Here is a 22,554-nt window from a genome sequence, read left to right as displayed (position 1 = left end):
TAACACACCAACAGGTATTTGACAACTTTTCTTTAAATTCAGATGTGTAAATGAAATTTTTTCTGTTTCACTAAAATGCATTTTTCCCCCCAAATTTTCCATTTTTTTTTTTTTTTTTTTTTTTTTTTTTTTACAAGAGGTAATAGGAGAAAATGCCCCCCAAAATTTGTAAACCCATTTCTTCTGAGTATGGAAAAACCCCATGTGTGAATATAATGTGCTCTGCGAGCAAACTACTATGCTCAGAAGAGAAGGATCTTTTGGAGAGAGAATTTGTGTGGAATGGAAGTCGGGGCCATGTGTGTTCACAAATCCCCCATGTTACCAGAACAGTGGACACACACACACACACACACACACACACACGTGACCCCATTTTGGAAAAAGTTTTCATTTTCACGGACCACTGTTCCGAAAATCTGTCAGACACCTGTGGGGTGTAAATGCTCACTGCACCTCTTATTACATTCTGTGAGGGGTGTAGCCCTGTAGTGTGCCTGCAGAGCACTTTACATCCACACATGGGGTATTTATATACTCAGACGAAATGGTGTTACAAATTTTGGGGGGGCTATTTTCCTATTACCCCTTGTGAAAATGAAAAATTTGGGATAACACCAGCATTTTAGTGAAAAAAGAAAAAAAAAATATTTTCAAAGAAAATTCTTCTAACACCTGTGGGTAGTTAAGGCTGACTATACCCCTTGTTACGTTCCTTAAAGGGTTTAGTTTCCAAAATGGGGTCACATGTGCGTGTTTTTTTTTTTTTTTTGTGTGTGTGTGTGTGTTTACGTCAGAACCGCTGTAATGATCAGCCATCCCTGTGCAAATCACCTCAAATGTACATGGCGCTCTCACTCCTGAGCCATGTTGTGCTTTGTGTGTTTTGTTTTTATGCCAGCCCGAACCCAACACTAAAATGTTTGGGGCAGAACAAACCCTTTTACTATTACCTTCTACTTTATCCAATTTGGCCAGTGTAAGGCCAATTGCATTGGGACGATGAGGACTTCTTGTAGAGAATACTCCAGTCTTTGCTCCATTCAGCCTTGGTGGCTGGACTTTTGCCTTGCATTTTAAATGTCCATTTTTATGAAAAATAAACAAAATCCTAAGAATAAAAAATAAAAAAAATACACATGTTTTACATAGATAAACAGATGACTGATAGAAAGTAGACAGATAAAACAGCATTTTGTCTACTGATTTAACAAATAATAATTAAGGAAGGAAAATATATTGTTTTATCAATAACAAACCGTATCGTTGACAGAACAATAATAAAATACAGAGGTGTGGAAAGTTAAAATAAAACTACTTGTCCAAGGGACTAAAACTGGAGGACAATCTAGACAATGTCCCTCCTGACAATCCACTTGTCCGGGCTAAGGGTGGGTTCACACGTTTGTAGTGCACGGGTGCCGGATTGGGAGGAGCGAAAACCTGCCACTCCCATATCCTGGCCATACACGGTTTTCTGACCGGACCAAAAACCCTGGTATACCATGGTCTTAGGTCCGGTTAGAGAACCGTATATAGGGGAAAAATGAGCCGAGCGGAGTCAGCGTTTCAATCCGGTCGGCTCATTGAAATGAATGGGGTTCCGGCCGGATCACAGGAGTGGACGGTTTTTGCTCCTCCCAACTGGATCCGGCACCCGTACACTACAAATGTAGTGTCAACCCACCCTAATTTCGGTTTTTGTACTCTTGTTTTTTCTTCCTCACCCTATAATAGTCATAACTCTTATTTTTCCATCTACAGACCAATATATGAGCTTGTTTTTTTGTGGGATCCATTGTACTTTGTAATGACACCTGTTATTTTTCATCAATAATATTGGTGAGGTGAAATAAAAAAATTAGCAAATTTGGTGGTTTTCTTTTTTACGCTATTTACCTTGTGGTCAAACTAACATATTATTTTGATACTTTGGGTTGCCATTATTACAGCATTACCAAATTTGTATAGTTTCCGTCACATTTTACTAATTAAACAAAAAAAAAATGTAAACTTCATTTTTCGTATACCAGGCCGTATGATGGCTTATTTTTTGCATTGTAATCTGTTTGTATCAGTATCATTATGGTATTGATTGCCTTTTACTTTATTTCTGGGATATGATGTTCTAAAAAAATAAAAATAAAATGCAATTCTTGGGTTTTCTTTTTTTATACATTTACCGTACGGGATATATATAAAAATATATTTTAAATATTTCGGACACAGTGATACCAAATATGTTTATTTTTATTATGTTTACATGCTTGTTTGTTTTTTTATTAATGTGTGTCTTTTAAAAAATTTTAGCACATTTTTATTAGATTTTTTCAACACCTTATTAGTCTCCCTAAGGGAACTTCTAGGAGAAGTTATTAGATTCCTCATACAGTTCAATGCAGTTCTATTGAACTCTATCGATCTATGTTCCCCGCGCTCGATTGATAAAGCCTGGTCCAGCCAGCCTCTATCAATGAAAGAGCCATGGTCCCTAGAGGAGCAGAGGTAAGCCTCCGGCTACCTCTAAAGTGGACCCCCCTCCCTCCCCTTTTTTTTGGGGGGGGGTCCACCCCACTAGCCCAGCAGCTGTCAGTTTTGACAGTGGATATCTTAAGAGTTAATACTGAAATCAGCTGGGGGCCGCCAGATATGGGGCTCGCTCGAGTCAGGAGCCTGCCATCCACCCTTAGCTTGCCCAAAGCAGGGCTAAAAGGCCTGAAAATTCACTTGCCCGCCGCTCAGAACTGCATGTCCCGGGTGTCAGGCGATAGGATTTTCACATCCCTAAAATACATACTGATAATCTGCTAGTAAAACATTACAAATAATTTCACTTAGACTGCAATCACGCACAGCAGTTTTTGGTTTTGAGCCAGAACTTACAGAGGATTAAAAAAAAAAAAAAGTACTTATACTTCTCCCTCCTGTTGGCTTTGGCTCAAAAGCTGCAGTGGCAGTTTAAAAAACAAAATGTATTTCTAACATGTTCATTCTTGTAGCGGAATATGCCAGGAAAAGTCTATTTCCAATATTTTTTTCGAAAGTAAAATTCTGAGCAGTGCCGATTCCATGAGGAAATTCAGCAATGGAAATTGCTCACTGAATTCTTTCAGTTTGCATGAGCCCTTTAAGGGATACTCCGGTGGAAAACTTTTTATTTTTATTTTTTTTTAAATCAACTGTTTGCTATGGGGATTTTCTCCTACTCTGGACAGTTTCTGACATGGAAAGAGGTGTCAGCAGAGAGCATAATTTCCTCTGTAGTATACATCCGCTAATAATTGCTGGAAGGATTAAGATTTTTTAATAGAAGTAATTTACAAATCTGTTTAACTCTCTGTCATCAGTTGATAGTAAAAAAAAAAAAAAAGAAAAAAGAAAAATAAAGAAGTTTTCCACCGGAGTACCCCTTTAAAGGTTTTTTTTCCTATTCACAAGATAGACTGTTAAAGGGGTTATCCAGGAAAAAACTTTTTTTTATATATCAACTGGCTCCAGAAAGTTAAACAGATTTGTAAATTACTTCTATTAAAAAAATCTTAATCCTTTCAGTACTTCTGAGCTTCTGAAGTTAAGGTTTTCTTTTCTCTCTGATGACACGTGTCTCGGGAACTGCCCAGTTTAGAAGAGGTTTGCTATGGAAATTTGCTTCTAAACTGGGCGGTTCCCGAGACACGTGTCATCAGAGCGCAGTAAGACAGAAAAGAACAACCTTAACTTCAGAAGCTCATAAGTACTGAAAGGATTAAGATTTTTTAATAGAAGTAATTAACAAATCTGTTTAACTTTCTGGAGCCAGTTGATATATAAAAAAAAGATTTTTCCTGGATAACCCCTTTACTATCACATCAGTGGAGTGTCAACACCCGGCAACCCCACCTGAACAGCTACTAGCAATGCATTCTGCTTAATATTCCACCAAAAGAATAGACATGTTTATTCTCTTGGCAGCTAAAAGATAATGAAAAAGAGCGATCACTTGTGCAGAACAATCTGAATACTGCAAGAACAACAATTGGGGCAGGTAAGTACAGGTGAAACTTGAAAAATTTGAATATTGTGCAAGATTCATTACATGCAAAGCAAGATAGTTCAAGTTGTGATTTGTCATAAGGGTGATGATTATGTCTTACAGCTCATGAAAACCCAAAATCCCCAATATATTATGAAAGAGATTTATCAAGCTCCATAGTAGATTTTTTTTGTGTAAAAAAAAGTTGCACGTACTTGCACACGTGCGACTTTTCTATACATGCTGCGACATTGATTTTTGCTTATTCCAAAGCACATTTCGGAAATCTGCTTACATAGTAATTTTTTTTTTTTTTTACTTTGCAGTGGTCATGTATTTATCAAATGCGATAGTCGCTATTTATGAAGAAAAAAAGTTGCATCTCCATTTAAAATGTATTCTAGGTCCAACCTGGCTTACAGAAAGTGCATATGTCTGCAGAAAAGGAAATTACCAGCCACTTTAACAACTGTTCTTGTTCTGCAGGAGGGTGGATGGGTTGTTGCGGGATAGTTGGAGTGCAGCTATTTAATGCCAGGCCGGTCAGTCAGGGGGTCACCCGTTGCGGTACGTCCCCCCCCCTCCCAGTCACTCTCTAGCAACACTACTGGAAATAAAGGGTAGATAAAGAACTTCGGCTATTAACATTAGGGAAAACTTTTTTGCTTTAAAAAATGCTTTTGTAAGCAGGTTTTGCTTACGTGTGATTTATTTATCAAGGTCGTGCGACTATTTGATAAATAGGTCGCATGTAAGCAAAAGTAAGTAAAAAAAAAATAGTCAAATAAAAGCCATACGTTTGAAAAGAATGATAAATCTCCTTTTATATGAGCCATGTCATGTCATCTGCTGGTGTTGGTCCACTGTGCTTCATTAAGTACAGGGTCAACACATCCGTCTACCAGGAGAATTTGGAGCACTTCATGCTTCCTTTCCTTTTAAATGTGCACTGTCAGATACAAAAACCTTTGATATGTTGTAAAGCATGTATAACCAATAGGTTTTGCAATTGCTTTCATTAGAAAATTTTCAGTATTTCATATTGAAAAAGCCAGTCAAACAACTGCCCCTCCCCTGCCTGCTTGGACACATACTAGTCCTGCTGTGTCCATGCATCATCACCTATGTCATGGACACACTTCCTTGATTGACAGCTGTGAGTGCAGGGCTCACACCTGTAGGAAAAATCCTCCCACTGTCAGCTTGTGTTCCACTACTGTCAGTGAGGACAAGCTGGGAGTTGTAGTTTTGCTAATGCTAGGGGAGTTGTGAGCAGACAGCATACTGAGGGAGGGGGCGGAGATCTGCACAGTGAGGCCACACACCCTCCCTTAGAGAGGAATTCAGACTAGTGAGCTAAATTAAAAGCGTAATAAAAAAATAAATTAAGGTGCTAGACATAAAAATTAGATGTACATGGTCAGGATTGGGTACTGAGTGATATATTTAAAAAAAAATGTTTTTGTTGGATCTGACGGATACGCTTTAAGTTACATTAATGAAATACAATGGACTTTTGCACGATATTCTAATTTTTCAAGTTTCACCTGTATATCACTCATTTACTAATGTTGTTCGAGTGGGAGGCGCAACACACAGGCAGCATGTAATCCAAAATCAAAGGGTAACTGGTTGCAGCGGCTTCCCATGCAGAATCCAGGCATGCCAGAATTCAGAGGAAAGCAGCACACTTGAGAGGTAGAAGCCTAGTTTCGTGCCACCAGTATTTTAAATACCAGGACCACTATATAAGTCAAACATTTCACTTTATTAATAACACGCAATGCATTTCTGGATGAATATCCTTTCATCAGGCGTGAAACGCGTTGCTTGTAATCAATCAAGTGAAATTATTGACTTTTATAAAATACTGGTGGCGCTAAACAAAGCTTCTACCTCTCGAGTTTGCTGCTCTTCTCTGAATTCTCTTGGCAGTGGAATACCAGCAGCATAAAGCTCTGCCACCGAAATGCTGTAGTAAGTACTATGCAGCGGAATCCCATTCTGCCACCAGAATTTCCAAACGGAATTCTGGTCCGACAAATCTGTAGTGTACGTGGACAGAGTATTTAATCTGCCAGGTGATTAATGCCAAAAGAAAAGTTGTTGAAACACCATTTATTTTCAGTACTAGTTTATGTAATAACTTACCATATGTGGGAAAATTGTTGCAGACCTATGAGTGAATGCTCAGGGTTATTAAAAACCTTTTTGCTAATTCTTAAACAGGCCCGAGACAAACTGCAGATAGAAGGCTGCCTTGGAGTACCATTTTTCCCAGTAAAACAGGATTCAATGTATCCAATTGGCTGGGTTAACACCTGACCTGATAAAAAAAAAAATAAATACAAAAATTGTGTAAATAAATAGAAATCACTTGTTGAAGCTCATGATCACAATTTAAACCATTTTTTAGTCCTGTCTCGTAACAGTCAGATTTGGAAACGGTCAACAAAAAGCATGCATAAGAACTGCACAAAAAATGTTATCTGTATGTATCTGCCCCTAGAAATCAATGGTAATACCTCTCGTCTACAGGGGATGAATACCCACAATCTGATAACAGTTTTGTTCCATTAGAGTGAACAGGAAAATGTTGTAATACAGTGATCCCCCGACTTACAATGGCCGCGACATACGCTAATTTCAACATACGATGGCCAATCAGAGGCCATCGCATGTTTAAGGCAGCATCAACATACGATGCTTTTGTATGTCGGGGTCATCGCATAAACGGCTATCCGGCCGTCCCCGACTGCTTCAGCTGCTGCCGGATAGCCGATTAATGTGCCCTGTGTGGTCCGGTGAGTGTTACTCACCTGTCCCTGATGTTCCGCAGGGGGTCACCTCGGGGATGTGATGGCGGCGATGGAGAGCGACGATCCAGGGCAGCGGTGACGTCCAGAGCAGCGGGGACACGTGAGTATATTCTATATTCTTATTGCACGGATCCCTCAACATACAATGGATTTAAGTAACGATGGTTGATTTTGAACAAATTACCATCTTTTGTTGAGGGATCACTGTACTTTGCTAAGCTGCTACTGACAGTATGACAACTGCAGATAGGAACAGAGGTAGACACTAAAGTGGAGATTTATCAAGACCTGTGCAGGAAAAAAAGTTAACCAGTTGCCCATAGAGACCAATCAGATTGCTTCTTTTATTTGAGAGACCTTTTTGAAAATGAAAGAAGCAATCTGATTGGTGGTCAACTGGTCAACTTTTCCTTTAACCCTTTAACCCCTTAAGGACCCAGGGTTTTTCAGTTTTTTGCATTTTCGTTTTTTTCTCCTTACCTTTAAAAAAATCATAACTCTTTCAATTTTTCACCTAAAAATCCATATGATGGCTTATTTTTTGAGCCACCAATTCTACTTTGTAATGACGTCAGTCATTTTACCCAAAAATAGACGGCGAAACTGAAAAAAAAAATCAATGTGAGACAAAATGGGAAAAAAAAAACGCCATTTTGTAAATTTTGGGTGCTTCCGTTTCTACACAGTACATTTTTCGGTAAAGATGACACCTTATCTTTATTCTGTAGGTCCATACGGTTAAAATGATACCCTACTTATGTAGGTTTGATTTTGTCGTACTTCTGGAAAAAAATCATAACTACATGCAGGAAAATTTATATGTTTAAAATTGTTATCTTCTGACCCCTATAACTTTTCTATTTTTCCGCGTATGGGGCGGTATGAGGGCTCATTTTTTGCGACGTGATCTGAAGTTTTTAGCGGTACCATTTGCATTGATAGGACTTCTTGATTGCTTTTTATTAAATATTTATAAATTTTTTCATGAAATAAAAAAAGTGATCAAAAATGCACTATTTAGGACATTGGAATTTTTTTGCGCGTACGCCATTGACCGTGCCGTTTAATTAACAATATATTTTTATAATTCGGACATTTCCGTACGCGGCGATACCACATATGTATATATATTTTTTTTATTAGGGGAGGGGTTAAATGATCTTTAACCACTTTTCTTTTTTCACTTTTTTTTTTTGCAGTGTTATAGCTCCCATAGGGACCTATAACACTGCACACACTGATCTTTTACACTGATCACTGATTTCTCATAAGAAACCAGTGATCGATGATTCTGCCGCTTGAATGCTCATGCCTGGATCTCAGGCACTGAGCAGTCATTCGGCGATCGGACAGCGAGGAGGCAGGAAGGGACCCTCCGGCTGTCCTGTAAGCTGTTCGGGATGCCACGATTTCGCCACGGCTATCCCGAACAGCTCCATGAGCTAACCGGCATGGTTTCACTTTCATTTTAGACGCGGCATTCAACTTTGAACGCCACGTCTAAAGGGTTAATAGTGCGCTGCACCGCGATCAATGCCACGCACTATTAGCCACAGGTCCCGGCCGTTGTTAGAGGCCGGGCCTGACCCGCTATGACACGGGGCCACGCCGTGGCCCCGCGTTATAGATCGGGAGCAGACTCAGGGCGTACAGGTACGCCCTGGGTCCTTAACAGGTTAAGGGCCAATCCCATTTTCACCTTAACCCCTTAACTCCTTCAGGACGAAGGGTGTACCTGTACACCCCTCGCCCGGTCACGGTGTTTAAAACGGGGTCACGCCGTGGCCCCGCATCACACCGGGTTGGTCCCGGCTGCTAACAATAGCCGTACCCTGGGCTAATAGCGTGGGGCACGGATCGTTGCGCCGCACGCTATTAACCCTTCAGACGTAGCGATCAAAGTTGACCGCTGCGTCTGAAAGTGAAAGTAAATGCTTCCCGGCAGCTCAGTCGGGCTGATCGGGAAATCGCGATAAAATCAGCTAGGATGCGAGCGGAGACCCCCTTACCTTGCTCCATCGCGTCCGATCGGTGTTTGATTGCTCCAAGCCTGAGCTACAGGCTTGAGCAATCGAGCCTCTATCTCGCTGATCCATGCAAAGCTATGGCTTTGCAGGGATCAGTGTAAAAGATCAGCATGTGCAGTGTTATAGCCCCCTATGGGAGCTATAGCTCTGCAAAAAAAAAAAAAAGTGAAAAAAAAAAAGTGAACAAAGGTCATTTAACCCCTTCCCTAATAAAAGTTTGAATCACCGCCCTTTTCCCATAAAAAACAAACTGTGTAAATAAAAATAAACATGTGGTATCGCCGCGTGCGGAAATGTCCGAACTATAAAAATATATTGTTAATTAAACCGCACGGTCATTGGCATACGCGCAAAAAATTTCCGCACATTTCCGCACGTGGCAATACCACATGTTTATTTTTATTTACATTTTATTTTTATATTTTTTAAATGGGAAAAGGGGGGGGGGGGTGATTCAAACTTTTATTAGGGAAGGGGTTAAATGATCTTTGTTCACTTTTTTTTTTTTTTTTTTTGTTGCTTTTTTAAAGCTCTCAGCTTGTAAGGAAAATGAATATTCCAAATAAATTATATATTGATTCACATATACAATATGTCTACTTTATGTTGGCATCATAAAGATGACATGTTTTTTACTTTTGGAAGACATCAGAGGGCTTCAATCTTCCAATTTTCCCAAGAATTTTCAAAATTGGAATTTTTCAGGGACCAGTTCAGTTTTGAAGTGGATTTGAGGGGCCCTCATATTAGAAATACCCAGTAAATGACACCATTATAAAAACTGCACCCCTTAAAGTATTCAGAGTGACATTCAGAAATGTGTTAACCCTTTAGGTGTTTCACAGGAATAGCAGCTAAGTGAAGGAAAAAATTCAAAATCTCAATTTTTCACACTCGCATGTTCTTGTAGACCCAGGTTTTGAATTTTTACAAATGTGGATGTGAAGTGCTCTGTGGGCACAGTAGAGGGCCCAGAAGCGAAAGAGCGACAATAATATTTTGGGAAGTGAATTTTGCTGACATGTTTTTTTTTTTTTGAAATTGTTCCGCACAAAGAAAGAACATGTTCATTCTTTGTGCGGAAGTCCGCGAGCACTGCATAGCTGTCAATGGTGACAGTTCAGCGCCGCGCGGTCCTACCGCTGCCGGCTGCCAGTCTGAATCTCCGCTCGCTGAATTCAGCGAGCGGAGATTCCGTTCACACACTGTAGTGTGAACATACACTAAAAGCCCATTCTCTAGCATTGTATTCCGCCCGCAGAGCACTTTACATCCACATATGGGGTATTTCCAATGGGGTTACAAATTTGGGGGGGCTTTTTTTCTTATCACCCCTTGTAAAAATAAAAAAATTGGGATAACACCAGCATCTTAGTGAAAAAATAAAATTTTTCATTTTCATGTCCAACTTTGGGGTGTTAAAGCTCACTATACCCCTTGTTACATTCTGTTCTGTGAGGGGAGTAATTTCCAAAATGGGGTCACATGTGTTTTTTTTTTGTGTGTGTCATAACCGCTGTAACGATCAGCTACCCCTGTGCAAATCTCAAATGTACATGATGCGCTCTCACTCCTGAGCCTTGTTATGTGCCCGCAGATCATTTTATGTCCACATATGGGGTATTTCCGTACTCAGAAGAAATTGTGTTACAAATTTTGGGGGTCTTTTTTCCCCTTTTACCTCTTGTGAAAATGAAAATATGGGGGCAACACCAGCATGTTAATGAAAAAAAAAAAAAATTTTCACATTAACATGCTGGAGTAAACCCCAACTTTACCTTTTCATAAAGGGTAAAAGGAGAAAAAGCCCCCCAAATTTGTTGCGCAATTTCTCCCGAGTACAGAAATACCCCATACGACAGGGCTCCGAAGTGAGAGAGCGCCATGCGCTTTTGAGGCCTAAATTTGGGATTTGCATAGGGACAGACCCGGATGCAAGAATTACACTTGCCTCCAAAATTACCCTACGGCAGTGTTTCCCAAACAGGGTGCCTCCAGCTTTTGCAAAACTCCCAGCATGCCTGGACAGTCAATGGCTGTCCAGAAATACTGGGAGTTGTTTTGCAACACATGGAGGCTACGTTTTGGAACTGTGTAGGGGAGTGTGTATATGAAGTGTTTTACCCTTTATTTTGTGTAGTGTAGTGTTTTTAGGGTACAATCGCACGGGCGGGGGGTTTACAGCGAGTTTCCCGCTGGGAGTTTGAGCTGCAGCGGAAAATTTGCTGCATCACAAACTTGCAGCGAGAAACTTGCTTTAAACCCCCTCCTGTCTGAATGTATCCTGTACATTCACATGGGGAGGGGGCAAACCTCCAGCTGTTGCTAAACTACAACTCCCAGCATGTATGATCTATCAGTGAATGCTGGGAGTTGTAGTTGGCAACAACTGGAGGCACACTGGTTGCAAAAAACTGAGTTAGGTAACAAACTCTCAGTGTTTCGCAACCGGCGTGCCTTCAGCTGTTGCAAAAACTACAACTCACTGACAGCTGAAGGGCATGCTGGGACTTGTAGTTATCCAACAGCTGGAGGCATACTACTAACACTCCCAGCATGCCCTTTGGCTATCCGTGCATGCTGGGGGTTGTAGTTTTTCAACAGCTGGAGGCACACTGGTTGCAAAAACAGTTTGTTACTTAACTCAGTGTTTCCCGACCAGTGTGCCTCCAGTTGTTGCAAAACTACAACTCCCAGCATGCCCAGACAGCCGAAGGACATGTTGGGAGTTGTAGTTTTGCAACTTTTGAAGGGCTACAGTTTGGACACCGACCAGACCCGATCAGCCCGTAATCGCCGCAAATCGCTGTTCTGAATTGATCAGCGATTTCCGGCGACACATGGGTGGGGGGGGGGGGGTTTAGGGGTTTGCACGGGGTGCTTGCTAAATGATTTCAACAAGCATCCCGGTCTGGCCCCCACCTGGTGAGCGGCAGGGACCGGAATTCCCACGGGAGTACAGGTACGCCCTTGGTCCTTAAGTACCAAGGCATCAGGGCGTACCCGTATGCCCATGGTCCTTAAGGGGTTAAACAGGTTGTTGTAAAACTCCCCCTGAGAACCTGTAGCACATGCATGAGAGTAGTGGCCCCCCTTTAACCCTTTAAGGCCAATTTTAGTTTTTGCACTTTAGTTTTTACCTCCTCCCCTTCTAAAAATCATAACGCTTTCAATTTTGCACCTACAGACCCATATAAGGGCTTGTTTTTTGCAGCACCAATTGTACTTTGTAATGACATCACTTATTTTATAAACATAATTTGCAGTGAAACAAAATATATATTTGGGGGGTGAAATAAGAAACAAACAAAAATGCCATTTTGTAACTTTTGGGGGCTTCGGTGCACTTTTCGGTAAAAATGACACCTTCTCTTAAGGTTTTATTTTATTTTGTTACTTTAAAAAAATCCTAACCACATGCACCAAAATTTGTATGTTAAACCCCTTAAGGACGCAGCCCATTTTGACCTTAAAGGACATCTGTACTGCCGTCATAACCGTCATAAGTTACAAAAAATACCGTCCAGCTCTAGCACCAGTGCCACCTCACTCCTGCTACCAAGGGATGATAGGTGCTATCATCCTCTTTTTCCGGGTCACCGGGACCCAATTGACCCGGAATTGCCGCAAATCGCTGATGTGAATTGATCGGCGATTTGCGGCGATCGCCGACATGGGGGGGGGGGGGTCGATGGGAGGGCGTCTCAGGACCGCTCCCCCCCAGGCGTTGTCACGGGATGCCTGCTGAATGATTTCAGCAGGCATCCTGGTTCGGTCCCCACCCGGTGAGCGACGGGGTCCGGAAAGGCTCAGAGCGTACAGGTATGCCCTGAGTCCTTAAGGATTGGGGATGCAGGGCGTATGCATACACCCTGCGTCCCCAGGAGGTTAACCACCTGTATAGTCAAGCTAGTGGGATTGCTCCCTCTGTCAGTTTCCCTTTAGCACTTTCACAAAATTAAAAGAGTTTTAGGCTAGGTTCACCGACACGGTAATGTGAAAAATTCAGTGCCTTGAAAAGAACTGTGTACAGGGCAGGTTTGTGCGTCTCAGCCAAACTCTGCATTTCCATCAGCTGTTCGGGACACAGTTCTCTTCAAGGCACAGAATTTTTCACATCAATGAAGACGTGTATAATGTGCATGTCCATGACAAACTACAACAGTGGCCTCCAAACTGTGGACCTCCAGTTGTTGCAAAACTACAATTCCCAGCATGCCCAGACAGCCGTTGGCTGTCTGGGCATGCTGGGAGTTGTAGTTTTCAAACAGCTGGAGGTTCTTAGTTTGGAGATAACTACTCTACAATAGCTGACTTCCTATGTCTGTGTACAGAGCTTAGTGCAGCACAATGGGAGGAATTTTTGAAGCATTTTACGCGTCTTTGTGCCTTTTGCAACTTTTTGTCCTGAATGGATTTTTGCTTACTTGATCAATTCTGTCCTTTGACTTTGCAAGGACACATGCGACTTTTCTCCGAATTGTCGCAGAGGGCTCAAAATGTCACAAACCAATACCAGCAATGATTTTACTCACAAGATTAAAGGGGTACTCCGGTGAAAACCTTTTTTCTTTTAAATCAACTGGTGCCAGAAAGTTAAACAGATTTGTAAATTACTTCTATTAAAACATTTTAATCCTTCCTGTACTTATTAGCTGCTGAATACTACAGAGGAAATCCTTTTCTTTTTGGAATTCTCTCTGATGACAACACGAGCACAGTGCACTTTGCTGACGTCATTATAATAATAATAATGATTCTTTATTTAATGATGTCCTTAGTGGGATTTGAACCCAAGGCCCCAGCACTGTAAGGCAGCAGTGCTAACCACTGAGCCACCATGCTGCCCTCAGCATACATCTGCTGTGCATGGCTGCTAAAATGGACAGAGATGTCAGCAGAGACACCACTGTGTTCGTGATGTCATCAGTGTTCCAAAAAGAAAGGAATTTCCTCTGTAGCATTTAGCAGCTAATAAGTACTGGAAGGATTAAGATTTTTTAATAGAAGTAATTTACAAATATGTTTAACTTTCTGGCACCAGTTGATTTAAAAGAAAAAAGGTTTCCACCGGAGTACCCCTTTAACCCCTTAAGGACACATGACGTACTGGAACGTCATGTGTCCACTCCCGATCTATAACGCGGGGCCACGGCATAGCGTCATAGCGGGTCGGCCGGGACCCGTGGCTAATAGCGCGCGGCATTGATCGCTGTGCCGCGCGCTATTAACCCTTTAGTTGGATGCCGCGATTTCGCCGCGGCTATCCCGAACATCCCACTGAGCTAGCCGGCATACTTTCGGTTTCACTTTAGACGCGGCGTTCAACTTTGAACGCCGCGTCTAAAGTGAAACCGAAAGTATGCCGGCTAGCTCAGTGGGCTGTTCGGGATAGCCGCGGCGAAATCGCGGCATCCCGAACAGCTTACAGGACAGCCGGAGGGTCCCTACCTGCTCAGTGTCTGAGATCCAGGCATTAACAGTCATGCGGCAGAATCATCGCTCACTGGTTTCCTATGAGAAACCAGTGATCAATGATAAAGATCAGTGTGTGCAGTGTTATAGGTCCCTATGGGAGCTATAACACTGCAAAAAAAAAGTGAAAAAAAAAAAGTGAACAAACATCATTTAACCCCTTCCCTATTAAAAGTTTGAATCACCCGCCTTTTCCCATAAAAAAAAACAGTGTAAATAAAAATAAACACATATGGTATCGCCGCGTGCGGAAATGTCCGAATTATAAAAATATATCGTTAATTAAACCGCACGGTCAATGGCGTGCGCGCAAAAAAATTCCAAAGTCCAAAATAGTGCATTTTTGGTCACTTTTTATATCATGAAAAAATGAATAAAAAAGCGATCAATAAAGTCCTATCAAAGCAAAAATGGTACTGCTAAAAACTTCAGATCATGGCGCAAAAAATGAGCCCTCATACCGCCCCATACAATAAAAAAGTTATAGGGGGTCAGAAGATGACAATTTTAAACTTATTAATTTTCCTGCATGTCGTTATGATTTTTTTCCAGAAGTACGACAAAATCAAACCTATATAAGTAGGGTATCATTTTAACCGTATGAACCTACAGAATAAAGATAAGGTGTCATTTTTACCGAAAAATGTACTACGTAGAAACGGAAGCCCCCAAAAGTTACAAAATGGCGTTTTTTTTTCAATTTTGTCTCACAATGATTTTTTTTTCCGTTTCACCGCAGATTTTTGGGCAAAATGACCGACGTAATTACAAAGTAGAATTGGTGGCGCAAAAAAAAAGCCATCATATGGATTTTTAGGTGCAAAATTGAAAGAGTTATGATTTTTTAAAGGCAAGGAGCAAAAAACGAAAATGCAAAAACGGAAAAAACCCCGGTCCTTAAGGGGTTAAGTAACAACTTTACAGAATCAAAAATCTCACATACGTGTGAATGCACCAAATTCATCACGCCACACGCAACTTTTGACAAATGGGGCACATGTACACATAACTTGAGTCTGGTTTGAAAAACACCATAGCTAAACACACTTTGATAAATCACCCCCAATGACTTAACACAACTTCTCATATTATTCTATAACATTCCTAAGTAAATATCGGGGTCAACCATTGAAGGCATGATGGATATCAGAAAGCCGTGCACCGGCTGAACACACTAAAATCATTAAAGCAATTATCCAGGAAAAAACTTTTTCTTATTTATAGATCACCTGGCTCCAGAAAGTTAAAAAGATTTGTAAATTACTTCTATAAAAAAAAAAATCTTAATCCTTTCAGTACTTATGAGCTGCTGAAGTTGAGTTGCTCTTTTCTGTCTACATGTTCTCTGATGACACCTGTCTCAGGAACTGTCCAGAGAAGAAGCAAATCCCCATAACAAACCTCTTCTACTCTGTGCAGTTCCCGAGACAAACAGAGGTGTCAGCAGAGAGCACTGTCGCCAGACAGAAAAGAACAACTCAACTTCAGCAGCTGATAAGTACTGGAAGGATTAAGATTTTTTAATAGAAGTCATTTGCAAATCTGTTAAACTTTCTGGAGCCAGTTGATATATAAAAACATTTTTTTTCCTGGAATACCCCTTTAAGTAGCTTGAAATCGTTACTGAGCGCAGCAGAGCCACGACAGCCCGCACTAAAGTTGGCCGTCACTGCTTGACAGTCACATGTTAGGGAAGACAGCCTGTGATTGGTTACCTATCTCTAGCGAAGAGACTCCAGGCTCTGTACTTTTCAGAAGGTTTCCCGCATGTGGTGTGGGAAGCATCTTCTGGTCGCTGCGCTGTGTGGATGACTCTTGGAGACAGAGCAGCTTTGATTAGGCAGCAGCGCGTACGTCTTTACAGTGAAGCTGCTGCTGGTAGAGCCAATGGCGTAACAGTCACGTGGTCTATATGTCAGGAGCTGGTGTGAGGTACAAACTTGCTTCTGCCTCTCCCCTCAGCTCTCCGAAGATTACCGAAGCTAGAGCTGGGGGGAGGAGCTGGGGGGAGGGCGGAGCGGGACATGTGACTCCCTCCTCATCTCCCCTCCCTCTGCTCCGCCTGCGTTCTCTGAACACACGGGAAAAGAAGACATAGCAGGGGAGGGAGAGGAGGTACACTCATCCATTTCCCCTCCTTGAGCTCTTCCTGTGTTCTCTGCAGCTTTACGGAGGATGACACAGTGCACGGGCTGGGGATGAATAAACTGCAGGGGCTTGGGATTAAATATATATGTGAAGGGGGAGGACATACTGCACAGACTGGGGATGATTTCTATATGTGTGAAGGGGGGAGGACATACTGCACGGACTGACTGGGGATCATTTCTATATATGTGAAGGGGGAGGACATACTGTACGGACTGGGGATGATTTCTATATATGTGAAGGGGGAGGACATACTGCACGGACTGGGGATGATTTCTATATATGTGAAGGGGGAGGACATACTGCACAGATTGGGGATGATCTCTATATATGTGAAGGGGGAGGACATACTGCACAGAGTGAAGGGGGAGGACATACTGCACAGACTGGGGATGATCTCTATATATGTGAAGGGGGAGGACATACTGCACGGACTGGGGATGATTCCTATATATGTGAAGGGGAGGACATACTGCACAGACTGGGGATGATTTCTATATATGTGAAGGGGGAGGACATACTGCACGGACTGGGGATGATCTCTATATATGTGAAGGGGGAGTACATACTGCACGGACTGGGGATGATTTCTATATATGTGAAGGGGGAGGACATACTGCACGGATTGGGGATGATCTCTATATATGAGAAGGGGGAGGACATACTGCATGGACTGGGGATGATTTCTATATATGTGAAGGGGGAGGACATACTGCACGGATTGGGGATGATTTCTATATATGTGAAGGGGGAGGACATACTGCACGGATTGGGGATGATCTCTATATATGTGAAGGGGGAGTACATACTGCACGGACTGGGGATGATTTCTATATATGTGAAGGGGGAGGACATACTGCACGGATTGGGGATGATCTCTATATATGAGAAGGGGGAGGACATACTGCATGGACTGGGGATGATTTCTATATATGTGAAGGGGGAGGACATACTGCACGGATTGGGGATGATTTCTATATATGTGAAGGGGGAGGACATACTGCACGGACTGACTGGGGATCATTTCTATATATGTGAAGGGGGAGGACATACTGTACGGACTGGGGATGATTTCTATATATGTGAAGGGGGAGGACATACTGCACGGACTGGGGATGATTTCTATATATGTGAAGGGGGAGGACATACTGCACAGATTGGGGATGATCTCTATATATGTGAAGGGGGAGGACATACTGCACAGAGTGAAGGGGGAGGACATACTGCATGGACTGGGGATGATCTCTATATGTGTGAAGGGGGAGGACATACTGCATGGACTGGGGATGATCTCTATATGTGTGAAGGGGGAGGACATACTGCACGGACGGGGGATGATCTCTATATGTGTGAAGGGGGAGGACATACTGCACAGACTGGGGATGATCTCTATATATGTGAAGGGGGAGGACATACTGCACGGACTGGGGATGATTCCTATATATGTGAAGGGGAGGACATACTGCACAGACTGGGGATGATTTCTATATATGTGAAGGGGGAGGACATACTGCACGGACTGGGGATGATCTCTATATATGTGAAGGGGGAGTACATACTGCACGGACTGGGGATGATTTCTATATATGTGAAGGGGGAGGACATACTGCACGGATTGGGGATGATCTCTATATATGAGAAGGGGGAGGACATACTGCATGGACTGGGGATGATTTCTATATATGTGAAGGGGGAGGACATACTGCACGGATTGGGGATGATTTCTATATATGTGAAGGGGGAGGACATACTGCATGGACTGGGGATGATTTCTATATATGTGAAGGGGGAGGACATACTGCACGGATTGGGGATGATTTCTATGTATGTGAAGGGGGAGGACATACTGCACGGACTGGGGATCATTTCTATATATGTGAAGGGGAGGACATACTGCATGGACTGGGGATGATATCTATATATGTGAAGGGGGAGGACATACTGCACGGACTGGGGATGATATCTATATATGTGAAGGGGGAGGACATACTGCACGGACTGGGGATGATCTCTATATATGTGAAGGGGGAGGACATACTGCACAGACTGGGGATGATATCTATATATGTGAAGGGGGAGGACATACTGCACGGACTGGGGATGATCTCTATATATGTGAAGGGGGAGGACATACTGCACAGACTGGGGATGATTTCTATATATGTGAAGGGGGAGGACATACTGCACGGACTGGGGATGATTTCTATATATGTGAAGGGGGAGGACATACTGCACAGACTGGGGATGATTTCTATATATGTGAAGGGGGAGGACACACTGCACGGACTGGGGATGATTTCTATATATGTGAAGGGGGAGGACATACTGCACAGACTGGGGATGATTTCTATATTTGTGCTCAGGGCTTACATTCGGGCTTGTAGAGGCAAGCACTGAAAACACAACTATGCAAAACCATACATTGACTTACCAAGCGGCTTGCGTTGTTCCGTACTTGCGATTGCACCTTACATACAAACCTATGTACTTATATAAATGAAATGACTGGCGAAGCGGTTGAGTTGTGCCCGTAACCGCGTATGAGGGCACGCCTATAGAGGGCATACCCTATGGTGGATTGATAGAATAAGGGAGAGTTGGGAGGGTGCCTGTAAACCACGTACGCCCCGCCTGTGTGTTGCGGGGGCGTTTAATAGTGGTGCCTCCAGCAAGACCCCGCCTCTAGGTGCAGGGGGGCGTGGGAATTCACGCCCCCTCGCACAAATTTAGCCAAATAGGCTTCCTCAAACCTATGTACTTATATAAATAAAATGACTGGCGAAGCGGTTGAGTTGTGCCTGTAACCGCGTATGAGGGCACGCCTATAGAGGGCAAAAAATGAAGAAGTAGAGTTGATAACATCCCTAACCATAATAACCAACACCAAAATTAGTCATGTCTATCTTCCCCTAAAATGTTCATGCTAGACTCAAGGAACCAAGAGAGTTGTGCCTGCCGGCTGGCGACCACCTGAGGCAGTATCTGACACGGAGAGAATATCTTGGTGACGCCTACTGCATCCGGCCCAGCCCTGGAACGGGGCCTGACTACGTGCTAGCTGATTCGTTCATATTGGCATGCTCACTGTGGTAATTGCCGAAAAGGGGAACCGATAGAGCTTGTCGGGCATCACATGTCCTCCTGTCCCTGCTAAAGAGTGGCAAAAACTTCATTATGTAGTGATATGAAGAGTTGGCTGGACTGTACCGTGAGCCATATCCTGCCCTACCAACATACCGTCCCGAATATAGTCTCCGAAGTAATGACCAGTAGCGAACGACGGGCCTCCTTGCCCTGATCATGCCTGCAGACTCGACAGATACCAGTAACAAATTAAGGCTAAGGACCGCCATGCCTGCAGACAGGCATCAACAGAACCACTGTGTCCGCAGACATGACCGACCTCTCCACGACTATCGAGCCTGCAGATTCTGACAGGTCTTGCATGCCCTCATGCCTGTGGATGTGGAAGGCCTCTATGTGACTGTCGTACCTGTAACCTGACAGGTCTCGCATACCCTCGTGCCTGTGGATGTGACAGGTCTCTGCATAACTGCTGTGCCTGGAAAGGCAGTCTGACTCGAACCTCGTGCCTGTAGGCGTGACAGGTCTTAGAGTAACCCTCGTGTCTGTGGAAGAGATAGCTGTTAATGTGATGCTGACATGCACGGACAAGACAGATTGATGCGTGAAATAACCGCCTATGAGTCAGGACATTGTAACTCTATGACCTGTGTCTAGGGAAATACTGACGAAGCCGTGAATCTCCCTGCAGGCGTGGCAGGTGGAGATGGTATGCAACCCCGGGGTTCATATTTATTTTTTATTTACATTTTTATTTTTTCGTAATGCGGGAGTGAATGGCAGCTGCGTGCCTGACATGATGTATGCGTGGTGACGCAAGATGAGACTAAGTGTATGCTGTGGCGCTGAAGAAGAGTCAGAACAGCCTACGCAGGGGCCCCCACTGAAGACGTGTCAGACAGCCGGTTGACCCACTGCCTAAGTGTATCGAGTCATGTTGCACTGAAGCAGAGTCAGGAACAACAGACTTCACCAGGACCCCGACTGAAGCGAGTCCGACCTGAGGAACTTGTTGGGTGAGAGGACGCGCGAGGCTCTGACGACGTGTCAGTAGCAGCGTCAGTGTGTGTTGCGAGTAACTGTGGTAAGCAACAAAGAGGTGAAAGTAAACATGGATCATCGGGTACGTGTTGAGACGTACATATATAAGAGTGTGCATACTTCCCTTATTTAAAAATTTATTTTTTATTTTTTTATAGCGGGAGTGAAAGACAGCTGAGTGCCTGACCTGATGTGCATGGTGTCGTGAAATGAGACTAGGTGTATGCTGTTGCGCTGAAGAAGAGTCAGAACAGCATACGCAGGGGCCCCCACTGAAGACGTGTCAGCCAAACGGTTGACCCACTGCCTATGTGTGTCGAGTCACATTGCACTGAAGCAGAGTCAGGAACAACAGACTTCACCAGGACCCCGACTGGAGCGAGTCGGACCTGGGAACTTGGTGGGTGAGAGGACGCGCGAGGCTCTGAAGACGTGTCAGTAGCAGCGTCGGTGTGTGGAACTGTGGTAAGCAAACAAGAGTGATGAAAGTGACATGGAACAGTGGGTACGTGTTGTGAAGTACATGCGTGAGAGTGTACATGTATCCCATTATTTATTCTTTTTTTTTTTTTTTATGTGTGTGTGATCTGACGGAGTCTATAACACGGCTGCTCGGCGCAACCCCCTGTGGGCATGAGGGCCACCATCCGTGTTTCGTGGTGTCGTAGCTCTGAAGGAGTGTCAGTAGCAGCCACCACGCAGTGCTGCCCCCTGCAGGCGTGGCAGGTGTGATGCGGAAACAACCACCTACGTGTCGTGATGTTGAATTCAGAAGACATGACAGTAACAAGGAATGTGAAGCGGCTCTCCCTGCAGGACGTGGCAGGTGGAGTGGGTGTACACCACTTGTGTCGTGGCATGCAATGTGCAGAATGACGTGTCCGCAACAACAATATAAAGAAAGCTGTTAGGACAAGCTAGGTAATTGGTGAGCGTGGCAAGATGCGGATGCTTGACTGAGACTGAGCAGTTACTATGGTAACGTGAGTGTGGTATGTCAACTACAGGGACCAACCGCCGGTACCGACGTGTGCAGGGTAACTATATGTGACTGTACAGTGCCACCTGAGAATATCTGTACCATGAGATGTTACGAGCGTGAGTATGGTGTGCCGAGTGAGGTTGTGCGTATGAACAGTAGTAGCTATGAGCAAAAGTGCGGCAACACAGTGAGGAGCTAGACACTATGATGGTTGTGAGCGTACATTCCGTGCGAGCCGTGAGCGCATATGAATTGATGCCGCGGCACATGTGAGTGCGATATGACCATGATGGGCACGGTGCGGTGCTGCAATTGTGAACGCTTGGCACTATGACTGTACTCACAGTATGTGGCGTGATGCACATATGTACTGTGTGTAAAATGTAACTGTACCCACTGCATGGAACTATCATATGAACTGTAACAGTGCTATGGCTGCACTCGCAGCATATAACATTATGAGCGTGTGCTATATGCGACAATGTGACTGTACTCCCTGTATGTAACAGAGTGAGCGTGTGTACTTGTGTGTGATACAACTGTACCCACTATGTGTGACTGGGCGTGTGAATTGGATGCAACAACAACTGTACTCACTGTAAGTGACACCAAGAGCGTACATACCGTACACGATACCCCGACTGTACCCACTGTATGTGACACTGTGAGCGTGTATTTGTACAATGACGTGACTGTACTTGCTGCATGTGACCCTGAACTTGCGTAAACTGTAAATGACGTGCTGTACCCACTGCATGAAGCACTATGACGTGTGTGCTCTATACCACACTGTAACTGTATGCCCTGCGTGTGCCACTAAGAGTGCCTGTTGTGCAGGATGAAATTTCTGAATGTTTATACGTGGTGTGAAATGCATGCGCGTAAGTGCAGTATGAGCGGCGAGCGGTGTAGTACTGACATTACGTAAGAGTGGTGAATGTTGTGAGTGTATGAACCGTATACGTG

General features: G+C 43.5%; 1 protein-coding gene across 2 annotated transcripts in view; it reads right to left on the bottom strand.

Moving 5' to 3' along the window:
• Positions 1-16,309, bottom strand: part of TRMO (tRNA methyltransferase O) — a 32,683-nt gene extending 16,374 nt beyond the window's left edge. For both annotated transcript variants that reach the window (XM_056552111.1, XM_056552112.1), the window contains exons 1-3: positions 16,049-16,309; positions 6,164-6,338; positions 954-1,111 (exon numbers count right to left, since the gene is read on the bottom strand). In XM_056552111.1, coding sequence (XP_056408086.1) covers positions 954-1,111; positions 6,164-6,338; positions 16,049-16,118 — 403 coding nt within the window. In that variant the 5' untranslated portion in view covers positions 16,119-16,309. The remainder of the gene's footprint in view (positions 1-953; positions 1,112-6,163; positions 6,339-16,048) is intronic.
• Between the last annotated feature and the right edge of the window lie 6,245 nt (positions 16,310-22,554).

Source organism: Hyla sarda, chromosome 1 (assembly GCF_029499605.1).
Source record: "Hyla sarda isolate aHylSar1 chromosome 1, aHylSar1.hap1, whole genome shotgun sequence".
Lineage (NCBI taxonomy): Eukaryota > Metazoa > Chordata > Amphibia > Anura > Hylidae > Hyla > Hyla sarda.
Note: the sequence above shows the minus strand (reverse complement) of the source record. Positions and strands in the feature narration are given on the sequence as shown.